The 15,951-nt window shown below is 38.2% G+C and overlaps 1 protein-coding gene across 1 annotated transcript in view; it reads right to left on the bottom strand.

Moving 5' to 3' along the window:
• Window positions 1-15,951, bottom strand: part of ANKS1B (ankyrin repeat and sterile alpha motif domain containing 1B) — a 717,443-nt gene that overhangs the window by 624,362 nt on the left and 77,130 nt on the right. Inside the window, exon 3 of the mRNA XM_034987766.1 lies at window positions 13,887-14,067. Within this exon, the coding sequence (XP_034843657.1) occupies window positions 13,887-14,067 (181 nt within the window). The remainder of the gene's footprint in view (window positions 1-13,886; window positions 14,068-15,951) is intronic.

Genomic DNA, 15,951 nt, shown 5'->3' with positions numbered 1-15,951 from the left:
TAGGTCAACACCCCGACATCTAATAGTAAAACTTACTATTAGTCTCATAGACAAAGAGAAAATCCTGAAAGCAGCTCGGGACAAGAGATATGTAACCTACAATGGTAGAAACATTAGATTGGCAACAGACCTATCCACAGAGACCTGGCAGGCCAGAAAGGACTGGCAGGATATATTCAGAGCACTAAATGAGAAAAATATGCAGCCAAGAATACTCTATCCAGCTAGGCTGTCATTGAAAATTGAAGGAGAGATAAAAAGCTTGCAGGACAAACAAAAACTAAAGGAATTTGCAAACACAAAACCAACCCTACAAGAAATCTTGAAAGGGGTCCTCTAAGCAAAGAGAGAGCCTAAGAGCAACACAGACCAGAAAGGAACACAGACAATATACAGTAACAGTCACCTTATAGGCAATACAATGGCACTAAGTTCCTATCTTTCAATAGTTACCCTGAATGTAAATGGGCTAAATGCCCCAATAAAAAGACACAGGCTATCAGACTGGAGAAAAAAACAAGACCCATCGATATGCTGTCTGCAAGAGACTCATTTTAGACCCATAGACACCCCCAGATTGAAAGTGAAGGGGTAGAAAACCATTTACCATGCTAATGGACACCAAAAGAACGCTGGGATGGCAATCCTCATATCAGACAAATTAGATTTTAAACCAAAGACTGTAATAAGAGATGAGGAAGGACACTATATCCTACTTAAAGGGTCTATCCAACAAGAAGATCTAACAATTGTAAATATCTATGCCCCTAACATGGGAGCAGCCAATTATATAAGGCAATTAATAACAAAAGCAAAGAAACACATCGACAACAATACAATAATAGTGGGGGATTTTAACACCCCCCCTACTGAAATGGACAGATCATCTAAGCAAAAGATCAACAAGGAAAAAAAGGCTTTAAATGACACACTGGACCAGATGGACTTCACAGACATATTCAGAACATTCCATCTCAAAGCAACGGAATACACATTCTTCCCTAGTACCCATGGAACATTCTCCAGAATAGATCATATCCTAGGTTACAAATCAGGTCTCAACTGGTACCAAAAGACTGAGATCATTCCCTGCCTATTTTCAGACCACAATGCTTTGAACTAGAACTCAATCACAAGAGGAATGTCAGAAAGAAGTCAAATACATGGAGACTAAAGAGCATCCTACTAAAGAATGAATGGGTCAACAAGGAAATTAAAGAAGAATTAAAAAAATGCATGGAAACAAATGAAAATGAAAACACAACTGTTCAAAATCTTTGGGATGCAGCAAAGGCAGTCCTAAGAAGAAAGTATATAGCAATACAAGCCTTTCTCAAGAAACAAGAAAGGTCTCAAATACACAACCTAACCCTACACCAAAGGAGCTGGAGAAAGAACAGCAAATAAAGCCTAAACCCAGCAGGAGAAGAGAAATAATAAAGATCAGAGCAGAAATCAATGAAATAGAAACCAAAAGAACAATAGAACAGATCAACGAAACTAGGAGCTGGTTCTTTGAAAGAATTAACAAGATTGGTAAACCCCTGGCCAGACTTATCAAAAAGAAAAGAGAAATGACCCAAATAAATAAAATCATGAATGAAAGAGGAGAGATCAAAACCAACATCAAAGAAATACAATCATAAAAGCATATTATGAGCAGCTCTATGCCAGCAAATTAGATAATCCAAAAGAAATGGATGTATTCCTAGAAATGTATCAACTATCAAAACTGAACCAGGAAGAAATAGAAAACCTGAACAGACCTATAACCACTAAGGAAATTGAAGCAGTCATCAAAAATCTCCCAACAAACAAAAGCCCAGGACCAGATGGCTTCCCAGGAGAATTCTACCAAACATTTAAAGAAGAATTAATATCAATTCTTCTGAAACTGTTCCAAAAAATAGAAATGGAAGGAAAACTTCCAAACTCGTTTTATGAGGCCACCGTTACCTTGATCCCAAAACCAGACAAAGACCCCATCAAAAAGGAGAATTACAGACCAATATCCCTGATGAACATGGATGCAAAAATTCTCACCAAAATACTAGCCAAAAGGATCCAACAGTACATTAAAAGGATTATTCACCACGACCAAGTGGGATTTATCCCTGGGCTGCAAGGTTGGTTCAACATCCATAAATCAATCAATGTGATATAATACATCAATAAAAGAAAGAACAAGAACCATATGATCCTCTCAATAGATGCAGAAAAAGCATTTGACAAAGTACAGCATCATTTCTCGATCAAAACTCTTCAGAATATAGGGATAGAGGGTACATACCTCAATATCATAAAAACCATCTATGAAAAACCTAGAGTGAATATCATTCTCAATGGGGAAAAACTGAGAGCTTTCCCTCTAAGGTCAGGAACACAGCAGGGATGTCCATTATCACCACTGCTATTCAACGCAGTATTAGAAGTCCTAGCCACAGCAATCAGACCAGAAAAAGAAATCAAAGGCATCCAAATCGGCAAAGAAGAAGTCAAACTCTCACTCTTTGCAGATGATATGATACTTTATGTGGAAAACCCAAAGACTCCACCCCAAAACTGCTAGAACTCTTACAGGAATTCAGTAAAGTGGCAGGATATAAAATCAATGCACAGAAATCAGTGGCATTCCTATACACCAACAAAAAGACAGAAGAAAGAGAAATTAAGGAGTTGATCCCATTTACAATTGCACCCAAAACCATAAGATACCTAGGAATAAATCTAACCAAAGAGGCAAAGAATCTGTACTCAGAAAACTATAAAATACTCATGAAAGAAATTGAGGAAGACACAAAGAAATGGAAAAACGTTCCATGCTCATGGATTGGAAGAACAAATATTGTGAAGATGTCAAGGCTACCTAGAGCAATCTACACATTCAATGCAATCCCCATCAAAATACCATCCACTTTTTTCAAAGAAATGGGACAAATAATCCTAAAATTTGTATAGAACCAGAAAAGACCCCAAATAGCCAGAGGAATGTTGAAAAAGAAAAGCAAAGCTGGTGGCATCAAATTCTGGACTTCCAGCTCTATTACAAAGCTGTCATCATCAAGGCAGTATGGTACTGGCACAAAACAGACACATAGATCAATGGAGCAGAATAGAGAGCCCAGAAATGGACCCTCAACTCTATGGTCAACTCATCTTTGACAAAGCAGGAAAGAATGTCCAATGGAAAAAAAGACAGTCTCTTCAACAAATGGTGTTGGGAAAATTGGACAGCCACGTGCAGAAGAATGAAACTGGACCATTTCCTTACACCACACACAAAAATAGACTCCAAATGGTTGAAAGACCTCAATGGGAGACAGGAGTCCATCAAAATCCTAAAGGAGAACACAGGCAGCAACCTCTCTGACCTCAGCCGCAGCAACTTCTTCCTAGAAGCATCGCCAAAGGCAAGGGAAACAAAAGCAAAAATGAACTATTGGGACTTCATCAAGATAAAAAGCTTTTGCACAGCAAAAGAAACAGTCAGCAAAACCAAAAGACAACCGACAGAATGGGAGAAGATATTTGCAAATGACAAAAAAATTTTTCAACACAAAAACTCTCCGGAACAATTTCTCTCTTGTTTTTGCTCTAATTTTGGATAGATTAGTACTTGTAGAAGTCTGGTTTTCCCCAGCAGTAACACAACTCCAGCTTTTGCTGCCCTCACACCCCAGAACACGTAAAACATAAAAACAAATTCTAACTCTGCTCATCAGCAGATTGACCTGCCGGTTCCAAGCAACTTTGTGGATTTAAGATTCTGATTGCCTGGCTGGGTTCCTAGCACCTGGGTGCTCTGCATTTGTACTGAATTCTTAGAGTCTGGGCTCTGTTTGTTGCCTAAACCTACAGTAATGACATCAGTACCAATAATAATAATGGTCATGGTTACTAAGCATTTATGAAGCTACATTAATTAAGTGTGTGTTACATTCACGTATTTTTCATTTAGTGGCACTGGCTCAATGTAATAGGGATAGTATTTTTCAAAGAAGATATTGATATATTTCCATTCTTAAATTTTGTTCATTGGGAACCTCTCTTCCCCCAGGCCTAAACTGGAGACTTAATGCCTAGAAAAGGAAGGACATATAAGCCTCAGAAATTTTAAGAAGGAAAAGGCTGAAATGAGATGGGGGTATAGAAAAATAGTTCTACATGTGTGTCCTAAACTTTTCTTTCCAAACTTTATCTGGAAAGCCTGTAATATAATAGGTATTGGGAGAACATAAGGAAAGAGGGACCTAGCTCCAAATTCCATCTATATTCTGGGCATGGCCACTTCTGACTAAACTTGGTAGTTCTGCATAGTATGAACTGGCAAAGTCTTGATAAATTTTTCTGAGCCCTGCTTATTGTCCTTATGAATGAGGCCCAGAGGTTCCAGTGGCCTCCAAAAGGGGGTCTCAGAGGCATCTGGGCTGAAAGTCAAGTAGGCTGCCATGGGGCCAGCTTGGCAAGGAAAGAAGTGACTGCAACAGAGGACAGAGTGAACAGATGACAGACATGGCTGTGTAGCTGGTCCACCTTACCAGTGAGAGATGAGCTGAGGTAAGCAGTCAAAAAGAGCAGGACCTGCTGGTAATGATCTTGACTTAAATATATCACCCACAAGCTGTAGGTACACTGGGAAGGCTACCCACACCCTACTATCCCTCCTATGTTGCCCTCAGGGCCCACATACTAACCATTTGTTAGGAATTTGGACAAAAAGATAATTTAAACTTTCTCCACTCTCCTCAGTCTTTGCCCTCATTGATTCCTCACCAAGGATGACTGCATCTAGTTCATAGAGAAAATAGGAGCCATCAGACAATAAAATGTAAATTAGATAATTTCTCCTTGCTTACCAGCCTATCAATGACTTGTCATTGTTCCTAGGTCTCTTTGGTCTTAGGATAAAGACGTAAATCCTAAACATGGCTTGCAAGGCCCTGCATGATTGGCCCTTTATTTCCTCTATGGACTCAGCTCCTGCCATTTCTCCCCTTTCTCTGGAACCTGTAGTTTCATGTTAATTTCTACAACAGGGATTTTTTTTTCTTCAATATCCTAGTCCTTCTTTGGAGTATAATCTTCCCACCCCACTTGGCCTAGAACCATTCCTCTTTGACTCTCAGAGCCCAACTCTTCCTGGCAAAGCTCTGCAGACCCCTGCATGATATCAGCCATTCAGATAGTCTCACAGCCACACTTTGAGTTAATATATCTATTTTATGCTACCCAAATAAATCAATAGTCTTATTTCAACTAATTTCACTGAGAATAATAAGTTCTCACCTGATTGTTTGCACTAAGCCATATTATCCCAACATCTAACTATGTAAAATATTTTCATATTTTTAAGTACTTAAATATAGTCAATATTCTTCCTTTCTTTCTCTATCTTTCTTTCTTTCTTTCTTTCTTTCTTTCTTTCTTTCTTTCTTTCTTTCTTTCTTTCTTTCTTTCTTTTTCTTTCTTTTCTTTTTTTTTTTTTTTGTCAAGCATCTACTAACCTATATCTTGCCTTCTATATGACATGCAATATGTGCAGAAAGGCAGTGGAGAAAAGTCATGAGATCCCAAAAGGAAACAGAAAAAGAGAAAGTATAGAAGTGGCATTTTATGATTTATCAAGAACTGGTAAGAATATTTTTTTGCAATTACAGGGGCACCTGGGTGGCACAGTCAGTTGAGCATCTGACTCTTGCTTTCAGCTCAGGTCTGATCTCAGGGTCATGAGATCAAGCCCCACATCGGGCTCCACATTCAGCACGGAGTCTGCTTGTGTTTCTCTCTCTTCCTCTTCCTATGCCCTTCCCCCTCACTCTCTCTCAAATAAATAAAATAACTTAAAAAAAGAATATATTTGTGCTATTACATATATAATATTTGAGATAAAATCTTTCCTTTTGGCTACCTAAAATTGTGGTCTATTGAAAGCACTGCATTTAACAAATCAATACTTCAGATAATTTGTAAATGCATATTTTTAAGGAAATAAACTTTGAAGATATAATTACACATCGTTCTCACTAGCCATTAACTTCCTCTGTATTGGCTCACCCTAAATCTCACAGGGAGCTTAATGATCCCCTCAGCAGCCTGGCTTTGGTCTTCATGCCAACTGGAGTTCAAAGACCCACTCAGATGCCCATGTCCAGTGGCTGCTGGAATAACACTGTCTCAGCTTCAGGAGGACTATTTTCAGTCTGTGTGAACTAATTAAAAGGAAGGCCTTCGTTTGTCTTTCTGGCAATCCCCAAGCAGCGTGAAAGGTCCATGCCACCCTCTCTATTCTAATTTTAGTTCTCCTTTAATGTTTCTTCTCCCTTGCAGAAAAGCATCCTATGCTGCTAAGCACTTAGAAGCTTTTGTTTTTGTTATTTCTTCCATTTGGGAAGAAGCACTTTTCTACCCTACACTTTTTAGATATTCTCCTCCCATCAGTTTTCTTCAGCAGGAGGTGATGGGTTGAAACTACTAACAAAACTGGAGATAGTTACCTAGGGTAGTTAACTTCCTTAGCAAGTCCCGAAAGGGGCTAGCCCACAAAATTCTTCATATGTAGAGCTTTCTGGATACAATTTTTCATAAAGTGGAAACATCTTTACAATTGGTGATTCTCAGCTTCCTTTTCCCCAGTAATTCACAACACACCTGTCCAGGATATCTTCATTGAGGAATTCAGATCTCACAGGTCACTCATTTTGGGTAAGGCACTGTTTCTCAATCTTTTAAAACTGATATCCTTTACTTTTGCTAAAATTAAAATTATCATGTAGCTTCCTCCCACCCTGCCCTACCCCACTGTCTCAACTATCTACTTGGATATCCAATAGTGTTTCAAATTTAAATGTCCTAAACTGAGCTTCCTCATCTCAATTAATATAAACTTCATTCTTCCAGTCAGAAGGGCCCAAAAATCCTTGAGTCACACGTTTGGTCTCTTTCATTTTCTCCCACTCTATATCCGATCCATCCAAAAAAATATGTTCCCTCTACTTTATTTTTTTAAAATAGATGCAGAAGGGGTGCCTGGGTGGTACAGTCAGTTAAGTGGCCAACTCTTGGTTTCAGCTCAGGTCGTGATCTCAGGGTTGTGAGATTGAGCCTGGCATCAGACTCTGTGCTCAGCGTGGAGTCTGCTTGAGGTTCTCTCTCTCTCTCCCTGTGCCCTTCCTGCTCATGCTCTCTCTCTCTATAATAAATAAGTAAATCTTTAAAAAATAGATGCAGAATTCTAGGGGTGCCTGGGTGGCTCAGTTAGTTAAGCATCTGACTTTATATTGGCTCAGGTCATGATCTCAAGGTTGTGAGATCCAGCTCTGCATGGGGCTCCATATTGGGCATGGAGCCTGCTTAAGATTCTCCCTCTCTCCTTCTTCCTTTGCACCTCCCCTTGTTCATGCTCTCTATATCTCTCTAAAAAAAAGATGAAAAAAGATGCAGAATTCTACCACCTCTCACTGCTTCTATCTTTAAAAACCTGCTACCTGAGCAAAAAGAACACATTGGCAACAATTAGGGGTACCCCAATGACTGAAATATCTTATCAGAAGGGCTCTCTGGTCATTCAAAAGTTTCATATGAGATGGAGATGCATGGTGGTCAAGAGGAAAACAAGCTCCCTAAAGGAGCGATCCTCCATGGATCACCACTCTCAGGGGGCCCTAGGCAGCCAGGGGACAACAAAAGAGGTCTTAGCATCTCAGGTAAGAGTGGGACAAAGTACAGAAGAAATTAACTTAGATAAAGTTCACTTATTTCATAATTCGTTAAATAAATGGAAAGACTACTTTAAATATTTTGAAGGGAGATCAATGTAGAAATAAACATGGTTCTTTATACCGAATATTTCTTCTAAAAAATTGCGCTGATTTAACCACAGTATGTAAGGCTATTTTGTGGAGGGAGAAGCTAACTCAGCGGCTCACCTTCAGAGTTCTAATTATAATTTTTCTTGGTTTCTTGTGCATCCTCCTCTCTGAACCACCTCTTATCATTCCACCCCACTTCTTTAGTACCTTGACTTCAGCAATTCTTTGACCCAACTGGAATCTCCAATCCAATGATCCTTTTGATTTTTCACTGTTACTTGTTCCCTTGTTATTCTCTTTTTCCTATTTCTCCATCTTGAATTTTACGGTCAAACATTACTCTCATTCTCTTGTGTTCCTTGCTCTTCAATATACCCATTTGACAAAAACACAATGTAAAATTCAACTCTCTGAAAACTATGCACTTGTGTTCCTCCATCTGAACTGAGCTGGAGAAAAACAGAACCACAGTGGCTAATCCAACTTTAAGTTCATGAACATGAACCTCAAATGGGCTCTTAATGCTGCCAGGCAATTATCATATCTCCCTTTTCCATTCACTGTCTCTTTCTACTAAACAACTCTCATTCCTTCTTCTCTTTCCTCAACCTCCACATCTCCTTTTCCCTCTTTCATCTCAACTGATACTGCTGCTTTCTCCTTAATAGAGAAAACAGAAATTATCAGAACAGATATTCCTCAGATTCTCACCACATGGACCCCTTTCCAGCATTTGTACCCACAGTGGAAACATCTTTCTTGCCTGTTTCTCATGATCCTGTCTAAAGCCAATCTCTCTTCTTGGTTAATAGAACCCATTCTCTCTCCTCCTTCATCGCAATTTTATAATTCTCCTTGGAAGATATTTCTTGAAAAGGTAGTTTATATTTGTTTTAAGTCCTCTCCTCCCATTCTTTCTTAAACCCATTATGTTGGGCTTTTGCCCCATCATTTTCAACCAAATTGCTCTTGTCATGGTCAACAGTAACCTCCACATTGTTAAATCCACTAGTCAATTCTGACTCAGTCCTCATCCTACTCAACTTGTTAGCTACATTTGACAGAGTTGATGACACTTTCCCTCTTAATAACTTTCTTCATCTGAATTCAGAACACAATGCTCACCAGAAGACTTCGTCCTACCTAACAGGTTTTTCCTTCTCAATCTCCTTTGCTGGTATTGCCTTTTATCCCCTCTTTCACTGAGCTCAGTTTTTGGTCTTCTATCTACACTCATGCCATATCATCTAAATAGTGATGGTGTTCACATTTGTGTCTTCAGACTGGACCTTCAGCTGCTGCTTGACACATCTATTCAGATACCAAGTAGGCTTCTCATCCTGGTATTTCTCCCTGTTCACCAAACCTGCTCTTCTGACAACCTCTCAGATGTCAGATCATAATAAATCCATTCTGACAGTTGTTTAGGACAAAAATCTTGCAGTTTTCCTTATTTCTTTTTCTCTCATATATTACATCTACTCCACCATGAAATCCTACTAGCTCTACCTTAAAAATATGTCTAATATCCATCCATTTCCCTATACCTCTACTGTTTCACCTTTGATCTGAGCTGTCTTCATCTCTCATCTTACTGCAGTACTATAATAACCTCTTAACTGGCCTTCCTGCTTCCACTCTGTTCCCCTTCTTCAGTCCACTCACAACACAAGAGAATAATCCTCATAAACAGAAGTTAGATCATGTCACTCTTCTTCTCAAAGACCTGAACTTACTCCTCATTTCACCTGAGTAAAACCCAAACTCCTTATAATGGCCTATTATTTCCTATATGATCTATCTGCACCCCTCTTCTTACTTACAAATATTCCATATTTCAGGGAATGGCAGTCTGATTTGACGAATCTGCTTAAACCAGAGACTTTAGAGGGTTCCTTGAACTTTTCCCCTTTACCATCATACATCCAATCAGTTATCATAACCTGTTGATGGTTTCCTTGTGTCTCTCAAATCCATTTACATCTTTCCATTGCTGATGACATTGTTTCACCCCACCTCCAATTTAACCTCATCTCATATCTATCTACTACATTTTAACACCAGAGTGATCTTCCTAGTTAAGTGCAAATCTATTCATATCACTCCATAGTGTGTCCAACTCCACATATCTGTCACTAACCAACTTTTTTGATGATTCATAAATTGATACTTGGAATATATAAGACAGTGTCTTACAACTAGCAAGCTTTATTATAATTCAGGCTACTTTTGAAATGTCTGTTATGATAAAATCATTGGGTCACTTACTCAAAGTGTTTTACAGTACATAATTCATTTTTTAAAAGATTTTATTTATTTATTTGACAGAGAGAGATAACGAGAGCAGGAACACAAGCAGGGGGAGTGGGAGAGGGAGAAGCAGGCCTCCCACCAAACAGTTTGCCCGATGAGGGGCTCAATCCCAGGACCCCGGGATCACAACCCAAACCAAAGGCAGACTTAACGACTGAGCCACCCAGGTTCCCCTATAATTCATCTTCGAGGATATATTAGTCTTTGTTCTATAAATAGACTTTTCTCAAGATTAATTCTTTTGTGCATGTAATCATTTATAAAATGAACTGTAGATTTATCTAATAATTTAGATTATATTTTTAATTTAAGAAAAGGTCAGCTACTATGTACATATCTAGGCTATTTCCATCTTAAGATTACTGTAGATTTTAAATAATAATATTAAATAAGAAAAAAATAATATTAAACAATAATGAAAATATTAAAGGAGAATATTAGTTTCCATAGCCTACAAAATATATTCACATAAATAAGCTCATTTATTACTAAAAGTACTCAAAGAGTAGATATTATTTCCCTTTTTCAGAGGAACAAATTGGAGTTCAGAGAAGATAAGTGATTTGATGAAAAATATCCAGCCAGTCAGTGATAGAACTAACTCTGGAATTCATACTCTTTCAATGTATACCATGAGGTAGTGCCTGTATGTGCAGGTTTTTATTTATTTATTTAATTTTATTTTAGAGAGGTGGGGGAGGGCAGAGGGAGAGGGAGAGAGAATCTAAAGCAGGCTCCATGCCTACACAGGGCTCAATCTCATGACCCTGAGATCATGACCTGAGCTGAAATCAAGAGTCAGTTGCTTAACTGACTGAGCCACCCAGGAGTCCCATATGTGCAGGTTTTTAAATACAAAGTATAATAAACCATCTATATATAAAATAATGAATGCTACTTTTCAAGTTGATAAATGCCTACCTTAAAAGTTTTATTTATAAAATTAAAAATTTTAGTTTTTAATGTAAAACAAATCAGCATTGTCCTTCCACACTATTACTAAATATCAATCTATTCTAAAATTTTTGATGTAACATGGAGGTGACATATTACATTAGGAAGCCATAGTAACATGCTGTTTGAAACTATTTCAACCATAAAAAGGTTAGATTTTGGTTCTATTCAAAGGTCAGATCTGAAAATACCAATTTTGGGATGTGTGGCAAATTACAATTTCTTCACACGTTTTGGACGGTACCACTGAAGTTCTGACAGCAGTAAAATGTGTGTTTCTATCCTCTCCCCCTAGTGGTAAGAGATTTGGGAAAAGACCCATCGCTTCTTTCACTCTTAATTTTTGTATAAATAAATAAAATTTCTACCTACCTCAAAGGACAGTTGAAAAAATTCAAAAATTAATCATCCAAAAAAACCACTTAGTGTACCAACTAAAATGAATCTCAGATTTTCCTAAAGCAAGTATTAGAGGACTTTTCATTCCTCCCATTTTAGAATTTTAAATCTGGAACTAGTCATTCAAGTAAGTATTAATTGAGTAATAATCATATATGCAGAACCTTTTCTGGGGTCTATACATCATTTATATTCACAAATCATATCCCATTCCCTCCTCTCATAATGAATCTGGTGCATGGCAGACATACAATAAATGCTCATACTCAGTGAACTAGTGCAAGGCTTCATGAATATTATAATAACTCCCACTAACAGTTACTAACATTTATTGAGCACTAACTATGTGACAGACACAGTGCTAATTACTTTGCATACATTCTCACTCTATAGGAGAAGCTAATATAAGTTAATATAATTAATTAATTTTTAGTTTAATTCTATAGCTAAGAAAATAATAGCATAAAGAGGTTAAGTCTTAGCTAGCTGGTAAGAAGTTCAGTCCCATAGTTAGTAAACAAACTTAGGTAGCCTGACTTCAGTGCCTACAAAGTGTCAGAGATCCATCCATTCTCTTACAGTTCTAGAAAAAGGAGAGAAGATAATAAATAAGGAAACAAATGAACAGTGTAATTTTACATAGTAAATAAGGATATGGAAAAAGGAGAACAGGATAATTTGACAGAAATGACAAGAGCAATGTTGAAACATGGTTTATCCTCTTCCTGTGTTTCCTTGTCTACAAATAATAACACCTAATTCATATATCAGTTATGAGATTTAAATAGGTTAATATACATAAAATGCCTAAAATAGTATATGATGTATAGTATTAAAGTTTTTGCTTAAAACTTATTGGTTATATTTATGATTGTTCTTTTTGCATCTTTGTTATTATAATTGTCATCATATTGAGGGCCTTACTCAAGATAAGGTGATCTGGGCAGGCCTCTATGAGAAAGTGTATTTGCACCAAAACCCAAATGACACTTAGCCACATAAAAATTTGAAGACAGATTCCAGGCAGCAGGGCTAGAATGCCTAGAAAAGAAGGCCAGGGTGGGCCCGGATGAGTTTGCTCAAGTTTAGATTAAAGAGCTGATCAGAGGGATGCCTGGTGGCTCAGTCAGTTAAGTGTCTCCCTGTGGTTCAGGTCATGATCTCAGGGTCCTGGGATCAAGTCCCAGATCCGGCTCCCTGGTCAGCAGGGAGCCTGCTTCTCCCTCTCCCTCTGACTGCCGCTCCCCCATCTGTGCGTGCGCTCTCGCTCAAATAAATAAATAAATAAAATCTTTTTTTTTTTAAAGAGCTGGTCAGAGCTAGGTTATACTGGGCTTCATTGGCCATAGTGAGGAGTTGGATTTTATTCAAAGTTCAGTGAGAAGCCACTGATTATTTTAGGCATGATAATGACATACTTTGATTTGCATTTTATAAATATCATTCTGGTTGCCATGAAAAGGTTAGATAATAGCTTCTATAGAATATCAATGTCACCACTTCCATTATTTTTAAAATCTTAGTTTTCCTGGGGGAAAATAATTTTCTTCCTGTATTTTTGGAACGTTTGTATCAGTGCTCTTAAAAGTAAAATCAGCATAAAGGACGTAAGAACGGTGTATATGTTTATACCGTCATACACTCATTTTGAACAAAGGTTACATGGAATACCCATATAAATGATACCTTCTGATTCTAAAATTCATATTAATCATATCTAGTGGATTTTAAAATCATATCTCTTTAAAGGAAAGTAGTAGAATAGTTCACTTACTTTAAATTAATATAAGGGGAGGAGATTCTTTAGGCCTCACTTCTCATATTTCTGTCATTTGGCCTTACCAGTTATTAGCTTCTTGCCCTTCAAGAAAGGTAACATTGCAAATCTGATTGGGTGGCATGTATTACTAGTGTGTGGTTACTTTCCTTAATCTTCCCCTTACCCCCCACACTATTTCCTCACACCTCTCTTCTCCAAGTTCACCTTGGTTTGAGTAGATTGAAAGCCCACTTAGGCCATACCATCCAACTCAATCTTACCAGGTTGATACAGGTTCAGTAGCCTCAAAGCAGCTATTAATAAAGTTGTATATTGATGAGTTGATACCACTGTGTGGAGAGGGGTAAATAGTGGTGGAAGAAGAGCATTTCCAGGTCTCTGGTTATTTCACTACCATAATAGCATTAACTCATCATCTTTAATATGTAATACCTGAAAAGCCATTAATGTATTCAAAAAGAATATTATATCCACACTCTGACAAAAATTATAATGCCCTACATTGCTATACATGTAGGTGAAAAAAAAAACAACCTGCAATTTAGATGAAGATTCCTCTTAATCCCTCTATCTCATTAAGGCTTTAGGTTTAAAAGTTCAAAAATATAGCTGCATAAAGTGAACTGTTTTACCTGAATGGCCTGTTCCCTTGTTCTTGACTTCTGTGGTTGCCACAGAAGAGGTGAGTGGACTAACAGGAGGGCTGGAAGTAAAGCTTGCACACCCTGCAGATGTGTTGATTTCAAAATATTCTTGGTTGTGATTCATTCGATGAAAATCCAGAGAAGACACAATAGATGTTCGTTGTTTAGGCTAAAATAAATGAGCATGATGAGAGTATTAATATGATCATGTTCATCTTCAGCCCAGTCTCCCAATTGATTTAATATAACTGATGATTTTTTCAGTTAATCTATCTGGCTTTTATACTTAAAATACATATTGTGCTTTAAAGAGAGACACTAAATAATCCCTTGATGAATTAAATAATGAAAAAAATTATTTAATGAAAAAATATTCTGGCATAGTGGATAAAATAACTTAGACTTTTTTGTTAGATTTCCCCAGAAGACTGTACAAATACAGTACATAGAATTTCTCTTAATAATCAATTCAGAAAGTTGCAATTCTAAGTCACCTTTCATTTAACTAACATTTATTAAGCATATGACATTTGCCAGACCCTGAGGATATAGACTCTAATAATAAAAGAGCTCTTGCAACATTGAAAGCATAATTAAAGCAGTTCTGTTTTTTGATCTCTATATAGTCCAAAAAATTGATAGCATTAGATATTGACCCCAAGTATCATATGCTGGAATTTGATAATTAGAATTAAGTAAAGTTACATAGAACATTTCCCAGCACTTAAGAATCTACATGGTATTTGTTGTGAACTTTGATTTCCTTTTTTAAGGATTTTAATTAATCTCCAAAGAGCAAGAAAAGCCAATTTAAACATAAAAGTTAAAATCATGGAGCAATAGCAGATATAATCTATATACTTTACCAGTAATGGATTGTTCCATATAGCAGTTTTCTGGGTTTTTTCCCCCATAGTTTTAATTATATACACATTTCTTCCTGCCTAGCAGAACTTCTAACAATGTCCTTTAAAACTGTGGTCTTTTTGGCTCTCAGAATTGTGTGCATTTCCTAAGAATCAATCCAAGTTTTCTTACTTCTTATTTTTGCTCACATTACTGAAATATTAACAATCTCCTATAATAATTAACAAGACATTAACTGCAATTTCTTTACAATAAAATTTACCACACGGGGGAGGAACAAGATGGCAGAGGAGTAGGAGACCTAAATTTCATCTGGTCCCAGGAATTCACCTAGATAGGGATCAAACCATTCTGAACACCTACAAACTCAACAGGAGATCGAAGAAAAGAATAGCAGCAACTCTCTGAACAGAAAAGTGACCACTTTCTGGAAGGTAAGACGTGTGGAGAAGTGAATCTGAGGTGATATTTGGAAAGATAGACGGCGGGGGAGGGGGCTTCCGTCAGGCACTACTGGCAAGTGATAGAGCAGCAGACCACAAAATCGGAACTTTTAGAAGTCTGCTCTGCTGAGGGACGTCACTCCAGTGGCTAAGCGGGGCATGGAACACTCGCTGGGACAGTGTGGTCTCAGGACCCTCGGGGTCACAGGAAGACCAGGGGTGCCTGAGTGCGGCAGAGCTCCCAGGTATCATAGCGGGGAAGCCAGCTGCAAAGATGGAGCCAAGGAGTGGGCTCTCAGCTCGGGGTTCCATAAACCGTGATCTGTGGCACGGTCGGGCCACTGCTCTTCCAGCAGGGACCCAACAAGTGGCAGATCTGGGGAGACTCCCCTTCCTCCCCTGGGAGGAGCAGCGTGTGGGAGCGCACCACAGGAATCTCCCTTGGTTTGGAGACTCCAAACGGGGTCATGTTCTGGAGACAGAAATGCTTGATCACAGGCCAGGTGAGCATGGAGTGCGGAAGGAGACCGGGGAGATGGGAATGATTGACTTCTTTTCTCTGGGGGTGCACTGAGGAGTGGGGCCCTGAGTTCTTGGCTCCTCCGGGTGGAGATTGGGAGGCTGCCATTTTCATTCTCATCCTCCAAAGCTGTACCGAAAGCTTGCAGGGAACAAAAGCTCCTGAGAGCAAACCCGAGCAGATTACTTAGCCCGGACCGACAAGGGCGGGGCAATTCCGCCTC

The sequence above is a fragment of the Mirounga leonina genome, unplaced genomic scaffold (genome assembly GCF_011800145.1).
Source record: "Mirounga leonina isolate KUSES-001 unplaced genomic scaffold, KU_Mleo_1.0 Mir_418, whole genome shotgun sequence".
NCBI lineage: Eukaryota > Metazoa > Chordata > Mammalia > Carnivora > Phocidae > Mirounga > Mirounga leonina.
The sequence above is the reverse complement of the archived record's forward strand: the minus strand, read 5'-3'. Positions and strand labels throughout refer to the sequence as shown.